At 39.4% G+C, this 21,196-nt stretch overlaps 1 protein-coding gene across 5 annotated transcripts; it reads right to left on the reverse strand.

Annotated features, from left to right (window-relative positions):
* Positions 1-987: 987 nt before the first annotated feature.
* On the reverse strand, positions 988-17,036 carry cd99 (CD99 molecule). 5 transcript variants are annotated; one of them, XM_023821601.2, is made up of 11 exons: positions 16,850-17,036; positions 12,602-12,634; positions 8,604-8,657; positions 8,468-8,500; positions 7,678-7,728; positions 7,487-7,576; positions 7,091-7,114; positions 6,953-6,976; positions 2,508-2,621; positions 2,323-2,376; positions 988-2,167 (listed from the first exon to the last, which is right to left on the reverse strand). In XM_023821601.2, the coding sequence occupies exons 1-11, from the start codon at positions 16,908-16,910 to the stop codon at positions 2,139-2,141; spliced, it is 567 nt and encodes a 188-aa protein (XP_023677369.1). In that variant the 5' UTR covers positions 16,911-17,036; the 3' UTR covers positions 988-2,138. The 5 variants fall into 5 exon arrangements, with proteins under 5 accessions (XP_023677369.1, XP_023677368.1, XP_072556280.1 ...); XM_023821600.2 differs by having other exon boundaries at positions 7,678-7,731; positions 16,850-17,033; XM_072700179.1 differs by lacking the exon at positions 8,468-8,500 and having other exon boundaries at positions 16,850-17,035.
* Positions 17,037-21,196: the final 4,160 nt, after the last annotated feature.

The following is a 21,196-nucleotide window of genomic DNA, read 5'->3' on the forward strand; positions in this document are numbered from 1 at the left end:
CCACCATGCTGGGCCGTGCACCAGTGCCTGAGGAATCTTGTCCTATGACATTAGTCATCACCCATTGGCCCATTACTCAGAAATTCAGGAGATTCTTGCACCACAGCCCAAACAAACAGCAGTTGTTAGGTGTTAGCACTCTGGCTGTGGTATCCACTGCTGTAAATATCACTGTAGTGAACCTCGCCAAGCACACACCAGCGCTTAGCAACAGTGACATCACTAACAAAGAATTCATTCAGTTCTCTGAAATCCTCGTGCCAGATTAACCTTCTTGTCTTTTGCAGTCACTTTGAAACATTAATATAAAGTACAGATTTTAACAGTGAAACCCACCCATCTTCCAACCACTTATCCTAGACAGGGTCACTGGAGTGGCCTGAATGTGGGTCCAAAACAGGACCTGGACAGGGTCACTGGAGTGGCCTGAATGTGGGTCCAAAACAGGACCTGGACAGGGTCACTGGAGTGGCCTGAATGTGGCCCAAAACAGGACCTGGACAGGGTCACTGGAGTGGCCTGAATGTGGCCCAAAACAGGATCTGGACAGGGTCACTGGAGTGGCCTCAATGTGGCCCAAAACAGGACCTGGACAGGGTCACTGGAGTGGCCTGAATGTGGCTCCAAAACAGGATCTGGACAGGGTCACTGGAGTGGCCTGAATGTGGCCCAAAACAGGACCTGGACAGGGTCACTGGAGTGGCCTGAATGTGGCCCAAAACAGGACCTGGACAGGGTCACTGGGGTGGCCTGAATGTGGCCCAAAACAGGGCACAGTTTTCATATGGCAATTGACCTCCCTAGTTCACTTAGCTGCTTCGACTACAGGAACCAGGCAACTTGGTTGAAACTTGGATAACAGCAGAGAACATGCAAACTGCACACACAGCAAGGGCAGGATTCACACCCCTGACCCCACAGGTACAAGTCAACAGGAATACAGGAACCCCGAGTCACTGTCATTGTTTAAAATAATTGAAAACACAGTTTAGGTTTGTAATAATCCTTTAATATTTTGGACTAAGTTGATGATTGCACAAATTGAAGTTACAATTTCAATACTGTAACACTGATACATGCCTGGTTTCATTCTTACACATGGTTCTACCCTGGAAAAGAACATGACCGTAAACAAACATTTATTTGGTCTGTAGAGAAGAGCTGAACAAACCACTGTGTCCACAATGTGAGGGGACAGAATATATTAGTAAACATGTACCAACCAATATTCATTTAGTATTAATTATATTGTCACTGCTTAAAATAGTTGTTTATTAGAATTTCATTATCCTTTAGTCTGTTTTTTGTTTTGGACAATAGAAGATATGTCTTATTGGAATGCCAAGTGTGATATCTACCACTATAACCTTTAAAGAAAATGCAGAATGTAAAATTTAGCATTTAAAAGGTAAATAAGATGATTATTCCAAACTGAAATATAAGCTCTATGCAGAAGATGAATAAATCTGACATAATTTCAGCTTTATACCTTTGCTGGTCTGTCTTTGGTTCTTGATTTAAATGTAAATGTTGTTAATAAAAATTCAGGCATTTTTTGCATCACACATACAAATCAATGAATTAGAATGATGCATTTTTTTCTGACACATAACTGTTATTATACATAGAGAATAAAAATATTTACAGCACACAGACTGCTAACCTAGGGTACCAAGATAAAGGCATGGGAGAAAAAAAATAATATGAATGTGCACGTTGTAATAGTGTAATGGTCACCATTTTAAAAACAAACCTGAAGTACATCATGAAAGTGCAATTATACAAAATATACATTTTTAAAATTATTATTAGCCTAACTTCATTTCCAAAGTATCATCATTGGACAACATACTTAAATTAATTTTGATGACCTTTCAGTTTGCAAATAAACATTCAAAACATTCCATAACTACTGCTTGTGTCAATTCTTTGAGGAAAAATAAGCACCTGTCTTTTTCCATAACAACTCTTAAAACACATGACAACTTTAAACAAACTAGTTGTTGTTTAGGACATTTAGAATCATATAGTCAAAAAACAAAACAATAACAAATAAAAAAATGACCTAGTATTTGGTTTCACTTCTAGAGCACGTGAAGTTTTGTATGTTGCTTCCAGTAGTCTTACCAGGAAAGAAATTAAGATATTCTGAGAAGATTGCTGAGAACTGTAATGACAAAAGGCAGGGGAGATATTTCCATAATGAATTTTATGGAAGCATCAAAACAGTTGTCAATACTACATAGAGAACATTAAGGCTAGTAATTTTGAGGCAGTTTCTGGGATTCTATGGAAATTTACACATGTAACATTATGACCTACCATTGCTTTCAGACTGATTCCCACGCTGGGTGTTAACACCCCTCTCTGGGTCACCTAGGGGGTGGGGTGGGGGGGAATTATCATTATTATTTCAGAAAGAAACCAGCAGCACATAAAAAAATATTTTTACATATGACTGCAGTGGCCCAAAATTCATGAGGAGGATGAATTCATAAGGAACTTACCACCTTGCATTTTGAAACAAAGTTTCTTTTTCTGATATGCAATGTAACCGGATGCTGCACCGATCAGTGCCACCCCGATTGCACTCACAATACCAGCAATTTGACCAGGTTTTTCTGAAAAAAAAAAAAAAAATACATAAATAGTTAAAAATTTTATCACAGCATTACAAGACACTCCACTAGGGGGCGCAAACTTTAAAAAATAATCTTGTTCAGCAGTCAGTTACAATAGTGAATAATATGGGAGAAAAAAAAGATCAAAAAGTGATCTGGGCTGAAAGAGGCCATAAAAACATGAAAATAAAAAATTCTGAAAGGCAGAAAACAACTACAATGAAAACAATGCTTATACATTGATGACTGAAGCAAAGCAGAGTAGCTAAATGAAAAAGACAAAGACTTCATGATTTTAAAATATTTTATTTCATCGTGGTGCTTTTAAACCAAGGGGAAAAAATCTAGGTGCTAGAATTTAAAAACCAGAAAAAAAAAGTTCTAAATCAAAGATGTCAGATTATGAAACACTTCAAAGAGAAACATGCAATCTTCATTCTCACACGCTCAATACCTCAATACTTTCTAGGGAGATACCAGGTAAAACATAAAGGGTGTGTTGGTGAACAGAGCACTGTCCAGTCCTGGTTTAAACCATACACATACAGTTGAGAGTACAATACATGATTACACATAAGTACTTGATTTTTAAGTACCGAACACCTTAATCTTTAAGACACTGAATAGTCATTTGAAAATTTATTAAAGGAGAAAAAAAAGTCTTAATTACAACATTGATATGAATGCAGGTAAATTTATAATAAAATGTGTCTATTAAAAGTGAAATTCCATAAACATATGTATTTTTGCAATACACACAAATTCTTGTTTACTTAATTGGATTTCCCTTAGAAATTCTAAATTTGTCAATTGTAAAATTACCCGTACTTAGATGTGGGTGGGATACCAGACAAATACTAACCCCAACATATAAACTACATTTTTGTGGTCTATTCTGTTATGGTCCTTGACTTCACATTAGGCCTCTCTATCAATATATAACATTAAGCCATCCAAGAGAGACAGGAATATTTATTTTTCCCTTTACCTGCAGAAAGGCTGTCACATTAACCCTCATATTAGGATTTTATCACTTGGCTTCCATGTGAAGAAACCCCAAGTTTAATGACTAGCAAATAAATTCCGAATTAAAAGAAAGTCCAGTAATAATATAGTTAGTCCCCTCCCCCAAATAAGTGACCTACTGTCAACAAATAACTCCAGACAATGCAGAACCAAAGACGACTGATATCACAAGATACAATCTTGATCACTGGCTCATATCAAGGAGTTCCTTGATTCGTTCTAACAAAGGCGCAACTGTTTGTTTAAAGTTGTCTATCCAAATAAGAAGGGACTCTGGCATGCTATGGCTTAGCTGCTTCAGGATCTGGTCCCACAGAAGTTCTAAATCTGCAATGAAAGAATTGCAGAAGTTTTAGAAGAGCGACCACCTGAGTGGTTGTAAACGCACAAGTGTAGTGCATTTTGCAACCCATTACCTAACAAATGTCTATGAAATATAATATTAAAATCCAACTCTGGTTATCAAAGTCAGCACAAGGGGTTTAGCCATCTAAGATGTGGAACTAAGGTATCAATTAGCCATTCATCTTTTTCTATATTTTATAAATATACACCTTTAGAACACAGAATTACATGTGTCACTTCCAGTTAAAAGGATCAGTTAAGCCATGTATCGTCGTGAAGGTTAAAGACTAAAAATCTGAGTATCAAATTAACTAAATTACTACAATACTTGTAATAATCCGAAATATCAGAGCACACATAAAAATCAACAGGAAAAGGTGTCTTTTTCCAGGCAGCGCTGTAACCTGTGAATATCATTAAAGAAAAACCTTCCTCCAGAACAATCAGAAAACTTCCCAATTACAAGGTTTCCTGGTTTCCATTAGGTCGGAAACAAAAATGTACTCTAACAAAGAATATCACATAAGCCATCTGTTTCCCTATAATAAAAAGAGCACAAAGCAGATTTTAAATCTGTCAATGCAGTCTGTCCATATTAAAAGAGAAAAACACATTGACAATTTACTATCTTGAGTTTAAAATGAAACATTAAATGATGCAATTAAGCATACTTAAACCAAAACAAGAATGATAAAAAATAAGTGAGAGAGAACATAAAGTTCTTTTCCCTCCTCAAGTGGGAACTTCAGCAGTGTGTGTGTATATGTGTGTGTCCCCACAATGTGATAAATACCCGTTTTTTTCCCTTAAACTCAATTTAATAAAAATCGGTGACTGCTATAAAAAAACTAAAAATGCAAAAACTCTTGTATTTTGTTTGGTTACTTATGGTTATGGTTAGGGCTGGGTAGGGGTTAAGGTTGTCATAGTTAGCGTTAGCATTTTTCCCATTGAAATGAATGAGCGGTCCCCATAAGGATATGTTTACCCTACACGTGCGTGTGTGTGTGTGTGTGTGTGTGTGTGTGTGTGAGCATGCATACATGACTAAGGGGGTGTTACTCAATACCAAGAATGCAAAGACCGTACTTATCGTCTCGGCAAGAGCAGTCCTGCCTCCCAAGAACAAACTTGGGGCGCAATGAATCATGGGATTGGTTTCGTTTGGTGAGGATGCAACCAAAGTACCCTTGATATTTGAGGTGGGGCAAGAACAATTTCCGTGGATTTATACCATCCTCTGTACTTTGGTTCTTAACATTAAAACTGGTCTTCAGCAATGGACGACAACGTAAAGCAGGTACGCGAGAACAAAAATACGATCCAGTACGTATATTGAGAAACACTCCAGTGCATGACCTAAAAGGAACAAATCTAGAGGATAACTAAGACAACTAGGCCTGCATTAGTATCGACATTGCAGTTGTCACATCACAAGGACTGCAACAGTCATCTGGGTCGAGATTAGTTCATGTCAAGATTAACTAGCATATAAAAAAGATTAAATAATACATATTAAAGAAAAAAAAAACAGTATAAAATTTAGCGGTGTTACTTTTGCATGAGCTCTGCATGCACTCTCTCAGCCAATTATAATCATTCTAGCCACTGCTGTTGAACTCACTCATTGACAGTGTGGTATTTTTTGTGAGAATTTTTACATACGCAAGCGGAGAGGGGAAGAACGAATAAGACATGATCAACAAAAGACATTTGCCTTCTTCTGTATGGAAATATTTTGCATTCCATAGAGATAACTGAGTAAAAGCAAGTAACTTGTTGGCACTGATTATCTTATGTTGGTTCTACTCTCGGCAACATCTTATTTGACAGACTATTGGTAGAGAAGTTCTATTTGGTTTTACTTTGTGTAATTTTTTAAATAATTTTTGCTCACAAAAATTGCAATTTTTCTGATATTATGCATGCCTAAAGGAACCATCTGAAAAAAACCATGCAAATTCCATAAGAAGATGCAATTATCCATTCAGCACACTATAAATACAATGCAATGTTATGATCATTGCAACAAGTGATCTGATTTGCATTAGAAAATTGTTACTGCAGGAATTCCGTTTTGCAAAAGACAACAGTTTACAATGTAGAATCAGTGGTCTACGTGTCAGTATTCCTAGTTTGCATTACATCCCAATGGGATTTTCGAAGCAGGATCGAAGTTTCTGATCCAAACACAGACACAGTTACCTTTGCTTGTTACGACTGAGGTGTTTGCTATTTATTTGTAATTGGCACATGTCCAGATCACAATAGTTTTAGTTCTTATAACATAAATCTTAGAAGTTCCATAAACCTAAAATAATAGTAAATAGCAACAGAATACCAGTGCAACTTCCTGCTACTCCCCCACTGCCTTCCCCCATAAAACAATTTTTATAATGCCCCCCAATCAGTGGTCTACGTGTCAGTATTCCCAGCTTGCACTACATGCCAATGGGATTTTCAGAGCAGGGTAGAGAGTTCTGAAGGGTCACTTATATACCACGCATTCTTAACACAGTGTGCGGTCACAACACAACAAACCGGTCAAAAAAGCCCAAGCCATCATTACTGCAGAAGAAGATCTGCATACTACATCACATTACATTTCTTTAGCAGACACTTCATGACAAAGGAGCACACTTTTTAAGCAAAAAAAAAGGAAGGGCCAGAGAATCCTTGGATTGGGGTTAAGGGCCTTGCTCAAGGGCTCAGAAGTGAAATCACTTTGCTGGCTCTGGGATTTGAACCAGCAACCTTCCGTTTCTCAGGCCCAGCATCCTAACACACTGGGCCCACAAACCATTTCAAAAGGTTGAAATAAACAAAAATATAACCAAACAAGCAAAAAAAAAAAACAGAACATGAAGGAAAGATTTTTTTCTGTTCACTTCAAAATGAAATATACAATTTTCCACTGATCCAAATCCAAAGAATTAAATAAATGGCATAACTATACTTACCCTGAGGCTGGGAAGCTCCACCCCCTAAAATAAGGGGAAAACAGGGAAGTCAAAACCACAAGGAATGACGGCAGTTTAGAGTCTATCAAGGCACAAAAGGGATGCCAAGCAAATCAAAGAAGCTGAAATGATATGTACCTCCGGAGGGGTCGGCAATACGACCTGGAAGCAAATTAGAGAAGACATGGAGCAAATGAGTACCAAGCACATACTAGCCATGCACAAAAACAGACCAAGAACTCAGCTCTACAGATGGTTCGTTTCAATTTCCAGAAATGCACATTTGTTTTTAATTCTGGGTTTTAAGCTTCTGGGCTTCTCAACTCCATTCAGATTCTCTTAGACCGGTGTTTCTGAATTCAGTCCTGAGGGACCCGCAGACAGTCCGCGTTTTTGCTCCCTTCCTGCTCCCGGTCACATGACCTATCTGGGAGTCCCCAAGGACCGCGTTGGGAAACACTGCCTTAGACCTACATTTCAGCTGCATCAGCATCATTCATTAAAACAGTGAAGCAAAGAGCAACAGGGCCTTACCTCCACCTTGACCTCCTTTGCCTGCATCAGGCTTATAGCCTTCATTTTGACTCAAATCAAACAGGTCATCATCCCCAAAGGTACCACCTCCTGTATATCACAAAGAAATTCACTGATCTCTGTTCAGCATAAGTAGAAAAAAAGTAGGTATTGCTGGGAAGGGAACAAGACGTTACACAACACTGTCTTACCAGTTCCTCCATCATTGGGACGGACTATTTTTGGTTTTTCAGTCTTTGGGTCTGCTGAAGAGAGAAATAAGAAGTGAATGACATATATCAAAAGCAGGAACTTTAGCCCTGGACTGTAGCCAGTAGCAAGACCTTCTTCAAGGTTTACTCACTCCCCTTACCATCCCTCCCCTAAACTGGTGTTTCTTGATCCTGGTCCTGACAACCATTCTGGTTCCTGTCCATCTGAAAACTACTTTTCATGTGACTTAAGAATAACTTTATCGGTATGAATGACCAGATCAAGAAACACAGGTTTGTTAATTGTATCTCTTTTAATTGACAACCAAAAAAGCATTGAATAAATAATTAGTACTGTCTAATTTCACAAGTTTCAAGAGTTTTATATTTTTTCTATTACAAATATGCATTTTTTTCTTTAGCCTGGACTTTTTCTTTCATGTAACATATTCCATAAATCACCTGAAATTATACAATGAATTAAGTAAATGTATTGAATGCATACAAGTCATTAAAATTGAACAGGTCACAATAAAAACTCTAAAAACTTGCACACAATATATATGTTTGCCGACACATTTAGAAACACAGTAGCAGTTAAAGAGGAAAAATTGAATATTTTGAACTATGGAATTGGGAAAGCAAGCAGAATGATCCCAGCATATTGAATCCATGAGAAAGACCCATTTTATGCAGCTTAGCAAAAACAATTCCAAGGCTGTGTCACACCAAAAGACAGACAGACATAAATACCCCCAACCAATTATACATGTGGGACCCACAACTTTACCAGGACCAAGTGCGTCACTTAGATCCAATTCATCTAAATTGAAAAAAATATCATAGTCAAGTTCAATCATATTCAGTGTGTTTAGCTTACAGGTGATAAGGGATTTTGAAGAAATGCTTTGGAATAAAACACTTACCTTCGGGAGTTTTTTTGGGGGGCTTGGCGGGAGGTTTTGGTGTAGGGGTGACATCTGTAGGAGAAGATTTTAAGAGAACATTTAACAAGTACATCAAAAGGTCAGAGACTTTGCCATTACTCAATTTTAAAATGTATATAGAAGAAATATACCCATGGAAAAAAATATCAATACCTGGCTTAATTGCTTTAACTCTCCTACCTATTGCAGAACCACCCAAAATTCCCTGCTTATTAACTTGTGAAGTGAGCATTCTGTTGCATTCCAAATTGTAATGGAATGTCAATTTCTGGCTAAGTGACATAAATGAGAACAGTTTTGTACTGCGCTGCTTGTCCTCTCCTTTCGTGTGCCACGCCCCCTCGTTAACCCCGTGTGGATTCCCCGTATTTACCAACTGTTTCTGATTGTTGTCATTAGTCCAATGTATTTAAGTCTGTGTTAGGTATGTTTTCCCCAGTCAGGTCACTGAAGTCTTACGTACGTCATTATGTTTTGCCTTGTGTATCCCTACAATAAATCCCTCGTTCCCTACTTCCTCGCTTCCCTGTTCCTGCTTCTCCGGTCGGCGTGCACAACAAGTTTAAGAAATTGATAAGGAATGTGGAAAAATTAATACTACATAATAAATCAGAAAATGAAAAATGACTGACATGTGTGAAAATGTGTCCAGAAATATACATGTCATATACTTGGAAACTGCAATTTTGTACTGGAGAGGAGGGTGAGACCGATAGTCGAATCTCGGATTCAGGAGGAACAATGCGGTTTTCGTCCTGGTCGTGGAACACTGGACCAGCTTTATACCCTTGCAGGGGTACTGGAGGGGGCCTGGGAGTTTGCCTATCCAGTCTACATGTGTTTTGTAGATTTGGAAAAGGCTTACGACCGGGTTCCCCGAGGTGCTCTGTGGGGGGTGCTTCGAGAGTATGGGGTCCGGGGTCCACTGTTGTGGGCGATCCGGTCCCTGTACGAACGGAGCAGAAGCTTGGTCCGCATTGCCGGCAATAAGTCGGACGAGTTCCAGGTGCGTGTTGGGCTCCGCCAGGGCTGCCCTTTGTCATCGGTCCTGTTTATCATATTTATGGACAGGATTTCTAGGCGCAGCCAAGGCGTTGAGGGTGTCCAGTTTGGTGACCTCAGGATTGCCTCGCTGCTTTTTGCAGACGATGTCGTCCTGTTGGCTTCATCTGCTGGGGATCTCCAGCAGGCACTGGGGCGGTTCGCAGCCGAGTGCGAAGCGGCTGGGATGAGGATTAGCACCTCCAAGTCCGAGACCATGGTTCTCAGCCGGAAACGGGTGGTTTGCCCTCTTCGGGTTGGGGAAGACGTACTGCCTCAAGTGGAGGAGTTTAAGTATCTCGGGGTCTTGTTCACGAGTGAGGGTAGGCGGGATCGGGAGTTGGATAGACGGATCGGAGCGGCGTCTGCAGTTCTGCAGGCGCTTAACCGGTCCGTCGTGGCTAAGAAAGAACTGAGCCAAAAAGCCAAACTCTCGATCTATTGGTCCATCTTTGTCCCTACCCTCACCTATGGTCATGAGCTATGGGTAATGACCGAAAGAACGAGATCGCGAATACAAGCGGCCGAAATGAGGTTTCTCCGCGGGGTGTCTGGGCTCTCCCTTAGGGATAGGGTGAGAAGTTCGGATATCCGGGAGGGCCTCGGAGTAGAACCGCTGCTTCTTCACGTCGAAAGGAGCCAGTTGAGGTGGTTTGGACATCTGGTGCGGATGCCTCCTGGGCGGGTACCCAGGGAGGTTTTCCATGCCTGTCCTACAGGGAGGAGGCCCCGAGGCAGGCCCAGGACTCGCTGGAGGGATTATATCTCTCGGCTGGCCTGGGAACGCCTCGGTGTCCCCCCCGAGGAGCTGGTGGGGTTAGCTGGGGAGAGGGAGGCCTGGGTGCCTCTACTGAAGCTGCTACCCCCGCGACCCGAACCCCGGACAAGCGGAAGATGATGGATGGATGGATGGATGGATGGATCAAAAATACTGTGTAGACATTGTTAATGTTGCAAATTAACATCATAGCTGGAAACAGCTGTTTTTTAATGGAATATCTACATATGTGTACAGAGGCCCATTTTCACCAACAATTAGTCCTGTGTTCCAGTGAAAAGTTGTTTTTGCTAATGCAAGTTTATCATTTAAAGGTTAATTGATCATTAGAAAACCCTTTTGCAATTATGTTAGCACAGATGAAAATTGTTATGCTGCTTAAAGAAACATGGCATGGTGGCACAGTGGTTAGCACTGCTGTCTCACAGTGAGAAGGTCCTGGGTTTGATCCTGAGGTCAGGTGTAGGTTCTTTCTGCGTGGAGTTTGCATGCTCTTCCTGTGTTTGTGGCGGTTTCTGCTGGGGGCTCTGTTTTCCTCCCACGGTCTAAAAGCGTGCAGGGCAGGTTGATTGGTGAGCCTGAATTGGCCGCGTGTGTTCCTGCCTGTGCCCCTTGTTCCCGGGATAGGCTCCAGTCCCCCCTGTGACCCCAGTTGGGATTAAGTGGTTACAGTGATCGAAGGATTAAAGAAGCAATAAAACTGGCGTTCATTGGACTAGTTGAGTATCTGGAGCATCAGCAAGCGTGGGTTCGATTACAAGCTCAAAAGGGTCAGAAACAAAGAACTTTCTTCTGAAACTCATCAGTCTATTCTTGTTCTGAGAAATGAAGGCTATTCCATGCGAGAAATTGCCAGGAAAATGAAGATCTCATGTAATGTTGTGTGCTACTCCCTTCACAGAGCAACACAAACTGGCTCTAACCACAGCAGAAAGAGGAGAGGGAGACCCCGGGGCACAACTGAGTGAGAGGGTAAATATATTAGAGTGTGCAGTTTGAGAAACAGACGCCTTATACTGTAGGTCTTCAACTGGCAGCTTCATGAAATAGTACCCGCAATAGACCAGTCTTAATGTCAACAGTGAAGAGGCAACTCCGGGATGCTGACCTTCTAGGCAGAATCGCAAAGAAAAAGCCGTATCTCAGAATGGCCAATAAATAGAAAACACTGAGATGGGCAAATGAACTCAGACACTGGACAGAAGAAGATTGAAAAAAATGCTATGGATAGACATATCTAAGTTTGAGGTGTTTGGATCACAAAGAACGTTCATGAGATGCAGATCAAATGAAAAGAAAATGGAGGAGGGTTTGACGACATCTGTCAAGCAGGGTGGAGGCGATGTGATGGTCTGGGGCTGCTTTGGTGATGGTAAAGTGGGAGATTTGTACAGGGTAAAGGGATCTTGAAGAAGGAAGGCTGTCACTCCATTTTGCAACACCATGCCGTACCATGTGGACGGCGCTTAATTGGAGCCAATTTTGTCCTACAGGACAAAATGACCCAAACAGAGCTCCAAACTATGCAAGGACTATTTAGGAGAGAAGCAGTCAGCTGGTATTCTGTGTATAATGGAGTGACCAGCACAGTCACCGGATGTCAACTCTGTTGAGCTGTTTTGGGAGCAGCTTGACCAAATGGTATGTAAGAAGTGCCCATCAAGACATTCCAACTTGTGGGAGATGCTCAATGAAGTCCGGGGTGAAATATCATCAGATTTAACTTTGATAAAAGCAAAGTTTGGAGAACACAATTATTATATTAATTTGAAAAATGATTGTTTCTAACTTTGTCAATGACTACTTCCTATTTACTGAGCTATATTTCCTATTCAAACTCATTTCATGTCTGTTTTCATGGAAAATAAGGAAATTTCTAAGTGACCCCAAACTTTTGAATGGGAGTGTAGTTATTGAATTTAGTTGAGTTGTCCAAAACAATGCAAATACTAAAAGGTAGATATTCAAACAAACTCAAATATGAAAGTGAAATAAATTATTCACCGTTTGTCCATACTATTCCTGTCAAAATCTGCACACATACCACATTAATTAAAAACAATGATCATGACAAGCCTCATGATAAGTACTAACCTGGGTGTTATTTACAAGCAACAATAAAGAGGAACCAAAGCAGGGAAACATTTCTAATACTTACCATCTTCACCGAAGGCATCCAAAAGATTCAATTCTATAAATAAAAAAATAATAATATAAAAGTACATGCTATCAAATTATTTCATGTGACAGAGGCCAGAGAAACATAAGTTACTTCCAAGTGTAAACGTATTTGTTACAATATATGATATACCAAAAAAGTATTGAAATTCAGTACAATTTTTGATACAGTATATAATGAAACTCAGTTTCAATTGCACTTGTTTTCAGTAAAGACTTTACAATCTTTTATAAATTTGTGTCACTTTAAAAAAAAAAACCTTCATATTGCATTGACAGTCAAAACAAATTACAGCATTAGCCATTGTAATCACGCTGTAATTGGATTAAGAGATTCATGAAAAGTAAGTAAATAAACGTTATTAAAAATCAGACGTTACTTTATTATTACGATGCGTAATAAAAAAGTGTTCATCACATTAACATGCCTTTTTTATCTTGTATCTCAAAGCACAAACAGTTCTAACAATTGCACGACTATGAAAGTTTGTATCAGAAAGATCATACTAATTAATACAAGGCCCATAAAGGTTAATATTTCAGTAATTCAGAAATAAGACACCTCTCTCAAAACACTATGCATTGCATTGCGTGTCGGTCCTTTACATGTTTAGCTAAATTTGTGTTTGCCCCCTTTGTTAGTATGCAGTGGTACAACTTGCACACAGACTTATGTGCCCCATGGTTTATCATCTTCATTTGGCACAAATCCTAAATATTTCCAGGCTCCACTCCATGTGCATTCTTTATCGATTAAGTGCAGTGGAAAAAGCTCTAACACATGAGACTGCGGTCAGGTCTAGGCATGCATATTGGTAGCCCACGAACCTCAGTGGTGAGAGGGAACTGGAAGTGCAGGCTGTAGAATCGATACCATGAAAAAAAAAAAAGTTTTGAAACTGTTTTGTACACGATAGAATCGGTATTTTCGATCATTTTAAACTTCCAGGCAGTCAGATCCAGAAGGGAGCCGATCCCTTCTAGGTTTTCCTTAATGTGTCTGTCCATAAAGTCTGGGCCTGATGTCACACAAATTATAGATTCAAAATTCTTCAGCTGAAAAGCTGCGGAGGGAACTGCCTCAGGCTGCCCCCAGGCGTCAAAGCTTGCCTCTGCCACAGTCTCCCTAGGAATGCATCGCTTAGCTAAGCAATTGTCTAAGAACTGCTATTGCCAAAAATGAGATAAGAATACAGCAATGTTTCTCAACCCATTTCTTGGGGAACCCCAAACCCTCCATATCTTTGCTCCCTCCCAGCTCCCAACGGAGCTATACCAGGTATTTTGTTTTCTTAATTGCCTGATTATTTGGTTCAGGTGGTTCAGAGAGATAGGAGGGAACAAAAATGTGGACTGTCTGGGAGTCTCCAAGGACTGGATTGAGAAATACTACAACAGGTCAGTCTAAACCAGGTTTAAGCTGTAGTGAACCCCTCTACTATCCTAGGCACAAAGTTAAAATTGGCATCCAGTTTCTGTCCCTCTTTGATTGTTCAGGCTGACATTTCTGCCCATTCAATGTCATTTTTCACTCAAAGCAACTACAAAAAGTACATAATCCATGGAACAAGGATTCAAGTGTCACCAGTTACTTGTCTCCGAGTCAAAAATCCACAGACAAATACGCAAAAGTAGGTTTTGCATATTTCACAAAATGGCGGGGAAATTTCAGAGGCGGAAGTGGGCGTGGCCAGCGCCATGTGGTGCAGCCCCCCCCCTGGCTGAACATGCTCCTGCCCATTCAGTGTCATTTTCCCCTCAAAGCCGCTTTAAAAAGTGCATAATCCTCTGATTTATGCTAACTGTACTGTGTTCGTATGAGTAATATTCATAAATTAGAGGTGCATTTAAAAATACAATATAAGAAAAATTTCCCAAACAAGACTTGTTATAAGTGTACTTTCTTTGGACTTTAAGTGTTTGGATCTGCGCACTTTATATAGCTGTACACAAAATAAAGTATTATCTTATTTCATCATTAATTACTGTTTGTTATGAAAATGAATGAGGAAACACAATTCAATGTTTCAATACAGTATGTCAGATGATCAGAAACATTTGTCCAAAGCCAATGCTGAGAAATATTTATAACTTTCCTACAAACTAAGCTCAGATTGCTGAATTTCATTTCCAGCTGATGGGCTATTTCAAGCCATGTGCTGAACATGTAATTGTACAAGTTTTATTTGCATGTATGTATGAGTTGTTCTTGTCCAACAAAGTTTGTCAGTGAAAATACCATGCCATACCTGAAATACCAAGCACTGACATACTGACATTAACATATGAAGTTAAGATGCAGCTCTCAAAATGAAGTAACCAGACAATTACCACAAATAAGTTTAAATTTGTCAGCTGATCAACAGACAGAAAAAGGAAACATGTTAATCTGGGTACCTCTACAACAATTTAAAATGCAAATTATGTTGTGTTACATTACTAGAGATGATAACAATGTCCATGTATTAGGTAAGGGCTAAAGGTAAGGATTTCACTAGCTTTTTATAAATGACTTAGCAAAACATGTAACTCCTGTTTTGCACATGATTATGTCCATGCCCTGCCACCACAATGACAATTAACACTTCATGCAAACATCATTGGAATTCGGTGGCATAACAACAGTGTTAGGAATTTTATATTTTAATTGTAAGCATATACAATGATCCATTAATATAATATTAATGCTGCATGTCTGTGTGTGTCTACAATGCTTTCAAGCCTTTACTAAGAAGTGAACTGAGAGCTGTCACACTGGCACTTCCAGACCAGTCTGACTGACACATCAGACCTCCAGAACCAATCCTTCCCCCCACTTCCGGGTTTTCTTTGCGATCATGAATAAGGGTTTAACCTCATCTTGTGGTTCTTGTCTGTTCCAACAACGGGGAAAAATAAGGAATCTACCTCAGTATACTTTTTTCTCCATTTTCACTGTAGCGTGGTTTATTACCATGTTAAGAAATTCGGATGGCCCTATTAAGTTTGAGCATAACGTATCACCTCACATTAAAAAAATACTTAATATACGTAGTCGTACAGAACAACTGCAGATACACTATCATGGTGGAACTATAGAAATTTCCACGTGTTCAAATACTTCTATTGACTTTTAACGCAGCATCAGGTTCTACCCCCCGCAAGGTACAGTGCTAGACAGCCACTTTACATTTGGTGGTTTCCTGCCACTGAGCGCTGAATCCATCCAGATTCCCCAGCCACGCAGCAGAAATTGCCGGTGTTCTGTCGAGTTGAGCTACCTATCGAGCCTTTCTGCGCATGTGCAGTTCCACCGTTTTAGGATTGGGGTTAGGTTTTAGGGGTTTGGGTTAGGGTTAGGGCTGTCGATTAGCACTACGGTAGCCTAACTCGACAAAGTAGCTCAACTCAACAGAACACCGGCATTGCCGGAGGGGGTTTAACCACACCTCACTGCACGATCATGCCCAGCGAAGTGCCGGAGGGGGTTTAAACCACACCTCACTGCACGGTCATGCCCAGCGATGACTCACAAACATCGCATGAGAGTTTGCAGAACTACGGTGAACCTCCCGGACGGGTGGAGTCCTCTTACGGCCTGGATTTAATTACTGAAACTTCTTCTTGGGCCTAAATGTTTCAATCTTTCCATGCACTAATTCCGTGTTTTTTTAATCATTATTCCATACCCTTAAGAAATCGACAAAAGCGATAAGCGGTGTCAGTCTGCATGTTTAGAATTAGTTTATGATTTTCGAAATACAATTAAATATTTGTCTCAGAGAATTAGGTTGGACAGCAGGAATATTTCGTATCCTATTTGAACATTAAAATACCATCTAAACCCCACTCTTCATAACAGTGGAGCCTTGAAAATTTCAGAGAAAGAAACTAATTGCAACAAATAGAAATAACTTCTGTCCCGTTCTTTGCTTTTTATTACAGCGCTTTATCATTTTTACTCCACATTTTTTCATATTTACTGCTTAGAAAATTGTATGCAACGATTCTAAGGTTGTATGTAAGGGACTATTCGCGATGACCATCTGCGCGAGCGAACCGCCCACATCCACGTTTGAAAACTCCGTAAACAGCAACAGGACATCATCACATACGTAAACCCACAAAACCTTTTATCACCTTTGCATACGTCTAGATTAGTTAGTTGGGGCAAATCCTGAGTACGAATCAGTATATTTTGGGCTGATTACATAAAAAGAGAAAATATTATCTAAACTCGAGTTCTTACCTTGTGCACTGGCTCTAAATGCAAAACCTGCAAGCAAAAAGATCCACACATATAACTTCATTGCGATCGGCCAAATAGTGAATAATCCTACCGCGAAAACTTTACTATGAAAACCTCAACCAACTTCACTTTAACTACATGTAGCGCTCGGGTGTGGCATTTATTTCCAAAACCAATGTCGAACTGACATCTGCGTGAGCCAATGGCGAAAAGGCGGGGACGGGAGTGGTACACATTGGTTGGTTAAAAATGTAAGGTCCGCCCCTGTTTGAAAGTACGATTTCGATTACTTAGCTTTGCTGTAGCTACTGTACAGTGTTTGACGTATTAGTTGTTACTGACTCGTTGTCGAGCCCCAAAGTTTGGTACATTGTGCCAGCCTGTGTTAAAATGGCGTCTTTTGCTGGCTTACTCAGCTTCTTGTATTTTACACGTTCACGTTTCATTGGTTTATTTTAACATAACGCACAATGTGAAAAGGGATTACTGCGAGCAACAGGCATTGCAATGTAATACTTCGCTTGCCGACTAAACTCCCGAAACGTGTTCATGTTATTAGAGAAACTGTTTGCAATAACAAATCCATTTATATGGGAAAAATACAACATTTAATATTCTGTTTTATACTCCATGCAATGTCTATCGCATGTATTCTTCATTTAGGCTAAAGAAGCAGACCTCATCGATATAGTACTCGTTTAAATAATTTTTCTTAATCTGGCACTTGTATGATACAATGCTAACTAGATTAGCTAGATAGTCCGGTGTTGTGACTGGGTAACTTCCTATACCTCAAGGGCAGTGACTCATTACAGTATGTGTGTCTGAAATTAGTATGCAAGTGAAATAGGCTAGTTTTAAATATCTTAAGACCAGGTAGAGACATTGAATCACTCTTTATCCCACTTCTGTACTGCTGTTCTCTCGTTGATGTCTTTTACAAATAATAGAAACACGGCAAATAAAGGATATATCTAGCTTAGTGCAGTTTCTGGTGGCATACACCGCAGGGCTGCCAATTCTCACGCGTCTGGCGAGACACTCATGCTTTCAGACTCACGTAAGAAATCTTACGGCCAATTTATATTATTCCATTATAAACCTAAAATTAGTTACATCAAAAGCGCTTGAGTAGTTTGCAGACTGCCGATTATTTAAAAGGTAGTAAAACTGTTAGATAGGGGAGACTGGGTATGGTTGTAACACATTTTGCTTTACCACCTATAACTCACTGAATTTTTGAGCTAGAGTTTTGAAAGTTTTATATAAAGTAGCCACAGTTTAAGTTATCATAACCTTAATATTTTAAACTAACCTTAATCATTCAAATTCAAAATGTTATTTGCTTTTACTTTGTCATTATGTCCTTTTTGACCAATCTTTTTATACAAGTATTAGATCAATATGTTAAGTCTGCATAGGAAAAACAATTATTATACCAGGAAACTCAAAATTGGAGTAAAATTGAACACTGCTATAGAATAGTGTACGATTATTAACTGTAAGTACTTTGTAGTTGTAGGCTTGGATTATTTTATTATATAGCCTTGTGTTTGTTTACTGATAGACAAAGACAATGAAAGGACAAATTAATCAATAATTTATTTATAACAGGATTATTTATTTATAAAATAACACACCACAGATCCTCAAGAAACACTAACAAAATCATAGTGACAGAAATTGACAGACCATTTTTATTTATAAGAAAATGCGTTTTAGATATTTTTGATAATTTTATCATTTCTAAATATGATCCAACGTACAACAAATGGAATTTTACGTTAGTATTTGACTGAGGTACTGAGCCGGTAAGTGGTCACGTGACAAAAGAACGAACGACTCGAAAGACTCCAGAGATGAACTAATCAATTCTGTTTCCGGCTCAGACTGCATAGGTTAAGCTTATGGGGCTGTCACGTGATGAACGAACGATTCAAACCCGAAGACTCGAGAGATGAACTAATCAATTCTGTTTCCGGCTCAGACTGCATACTAGGTTAAGCTTATGGGGCTGTCACGTGATGAACGAACGACTCGAAAAACCCGAAGACTGGAAACAGGTGAATCAATAATTACAATACACAAATCATAGGAAGTTGCGCAAATGCGCATCCGCGACTGAACGAATCACTCCCACGAGACGACTCATTCTTCCCGAGTCACATTAAAGATTCGTTCAAAATGAACGAATCGTTCAAGAACGACCCATCACTAATGTAAATGTGTGTGCAGACTTGTCTCCAATTGAAAGTCTAACTCCAGCCAGCTGACCAAACTTGGCAACCTTAACACTAGACAGAAGTCCTAGTACAAAGGTAGTCTGCAGACCTGCCAAGTCTCACGCATTTGGAATGATACTCCCGCAAACCCCTTCTTTTCTCTCGCATCCACGTTTAAGTTTAGCCATTTTAGGGCATTTCTCTACCACGGCTACATGGCACAGAGGAATTTTTGTCTTCAACCATTTAATAGGATGGAAGAAAATAGCCTGAAATCAACCAGTTTGAAAGAAAAAAAAATCAGAAATCTTGACAGGTCTGAGTCTGCTGTCGATACACCTAATGTACCGAACATTATGTATAGCCTAACTTCCTAATGATAAGAAAACAACAAACGAATTGTTACGATCCCTAGTCTAGGGTTAGGGATCAACAGAAAGGAAAGGGTAAGGGAATGACAAGACAAACGGTAAAAAAGAACACGAGAAAGGAAGGGATCTTTTTTTGGATTTCTATATCTATTCAAGGACACTTCACAAACACCTGGTGCAACAGGACTTCGGGAGTGACTAAGGCCAAAATAATAAACAAAACACATCTACCGAACACGACCCAAATCTAAACTAACCCTAAGGCTGAATTGCACCAACATGGTTTAACCTTTAAACTGGATTAAATCAAGATTTATCTACTAATCCTGTTTCACCAAAGTTTAAACCTAGTTTAAATTTAGTTTACAATTAATCTTGGTTAAATCTAAACCTTTGTTAATCTTAGTTTAATTTCCACTCAAACCTAGATTAAATTCAAGTCTGTTGCACCAGTGAATTTAAATCAAGTATAAAGCTGGATTATCAGTCATATTTAAACCACCCCTCGTGGAGGTTTATGTTTAGGTCTGTTTTAGTTTTATTGAAAACATGACTGCATTTCTTTGTTGGGTGGGATCAGAAGAATGAATCCCATGTAGGAAAATTCGAGACAGGATAAACCCAATTGATTTTTAAAGCGATAGTGAGTTGTTCATGCGGTATCGATTTACAAAAGAGTGCATTTACTTTTAAACTTTGCCCAAATTCTGTTATGGGTTTTAACTAATTAATAAAAAAATCACAAAAACACTTAAATGTAATGAAAATTAATTCAGCTTTAGCAATTTGATGATGCATGTACCTTAATTATTAAAAAGTATCGATATCGGTATCATTTCGGCGATACTTGCCCTGTATTTACTTGGTATCGGATCGATACCAAAATCTTGTAGTATCGCACACCACTATCGCGCAGCAGTCACTCCTGCGCGTCCAAAGAATCGCGCTTGCGCCATCATTTATTCACATTAGGCGAATACGTCATTTAGCGACTTTTAGCTTGCAGCCAATAGCGACTTTACTTACTGAAGAGTTGGCAACAGCGTGCCCTGTTCCCGCTCGTTTGGTAGCAGTTGACGCGCACTCCCAACTAGCTGGTAATATATATCTGGCTAGGAATAGATATATTTTTCATAAAATATGGCAACTGTAAAGTGAATCATTATTAATCAATTATTGCATTATTACAATTAATCCAAATTTTTCTTGAAAGGCTGTGTTTAGGTTTGTCACTTTAAGCAGAACAGGGGTGTAAGTGACATGGAAGGGAGCTGGGCTTACAATGAGCGGAGCAATATGAGAAGACAAGCACTGAAAAAGGTACAAAAACTTGTGTAATCGTTAGAAAATGACCAGGATAATGTGAATTTTGATAGACATGTGGAGGTTTCAGGTGGGTGTGAAGCGGTGCACACTGATAGTGAAGAAGAGAGTGCACTTAGTCTAACTATGGAGGCAGAACATAGGTTTGCTGATTCTGATGAGATGGACATGGATCACACAGATGCATGCAGTGAAAGCACTTCTGATTTAAAGGCTTCTCTTGCAGACTGGGCCATTGAGTTTAGCATTTCCTTGATGGCTTTATCTGCCCTGCTCTCCATCCTGAAACTTCACCATCCCTTTCTGCCCAAAGATGGAAGAACACTGCTCAGAACAAAAACAACATACAAAATTGAGACTTTAGCAGGTGGAATATTTCACTATTTTGGAATATTGAATGCTTTTCATATGATTCTGGATAATGTGTGGTC

The sequence above is a fragment of the Paramormyrops kingsleyae genome, chromosome 16 (genome assembly GCF_048594095.1).
Source record: "Paramormyrops kingsleyae isolate MSU_618 chromosome 16, PKINGS_0.4, whole genome shotgun sequence".
Taxonomy (NCBI): Eukaryota; Metazoa; Chordata; class Actinopteri; order Osteoglossiformes; family Mormyridae; genus Paramormyrops; species Paramormyrops kingsleyae.

Bases quoted from the DNA above. Each gene is read 5' to 3' on its own strand.
- cd99 (XM_023821600.2), bottom strand. From the start codon at position 16,910: ATGAAGTTATATGTGTGGATCTTTTTGCTTGCAGGTTTTGCATTTAGA. The intron at 2,377-2,507 runs GTAAGTTCCTTA...CCCACCCCCTAG, and splicing joins TTGTTTCAAAATGCAAGGTG to GTGACCCAGAGAGGGGTGTT. The intron at 2,168-2,322 runs GTAGGTCATAAT...TTGTCATTACAG, and splicing joins GAATCAGTCTGAAAGCAATG to TTCTCAGCAATCTTCTCAGA.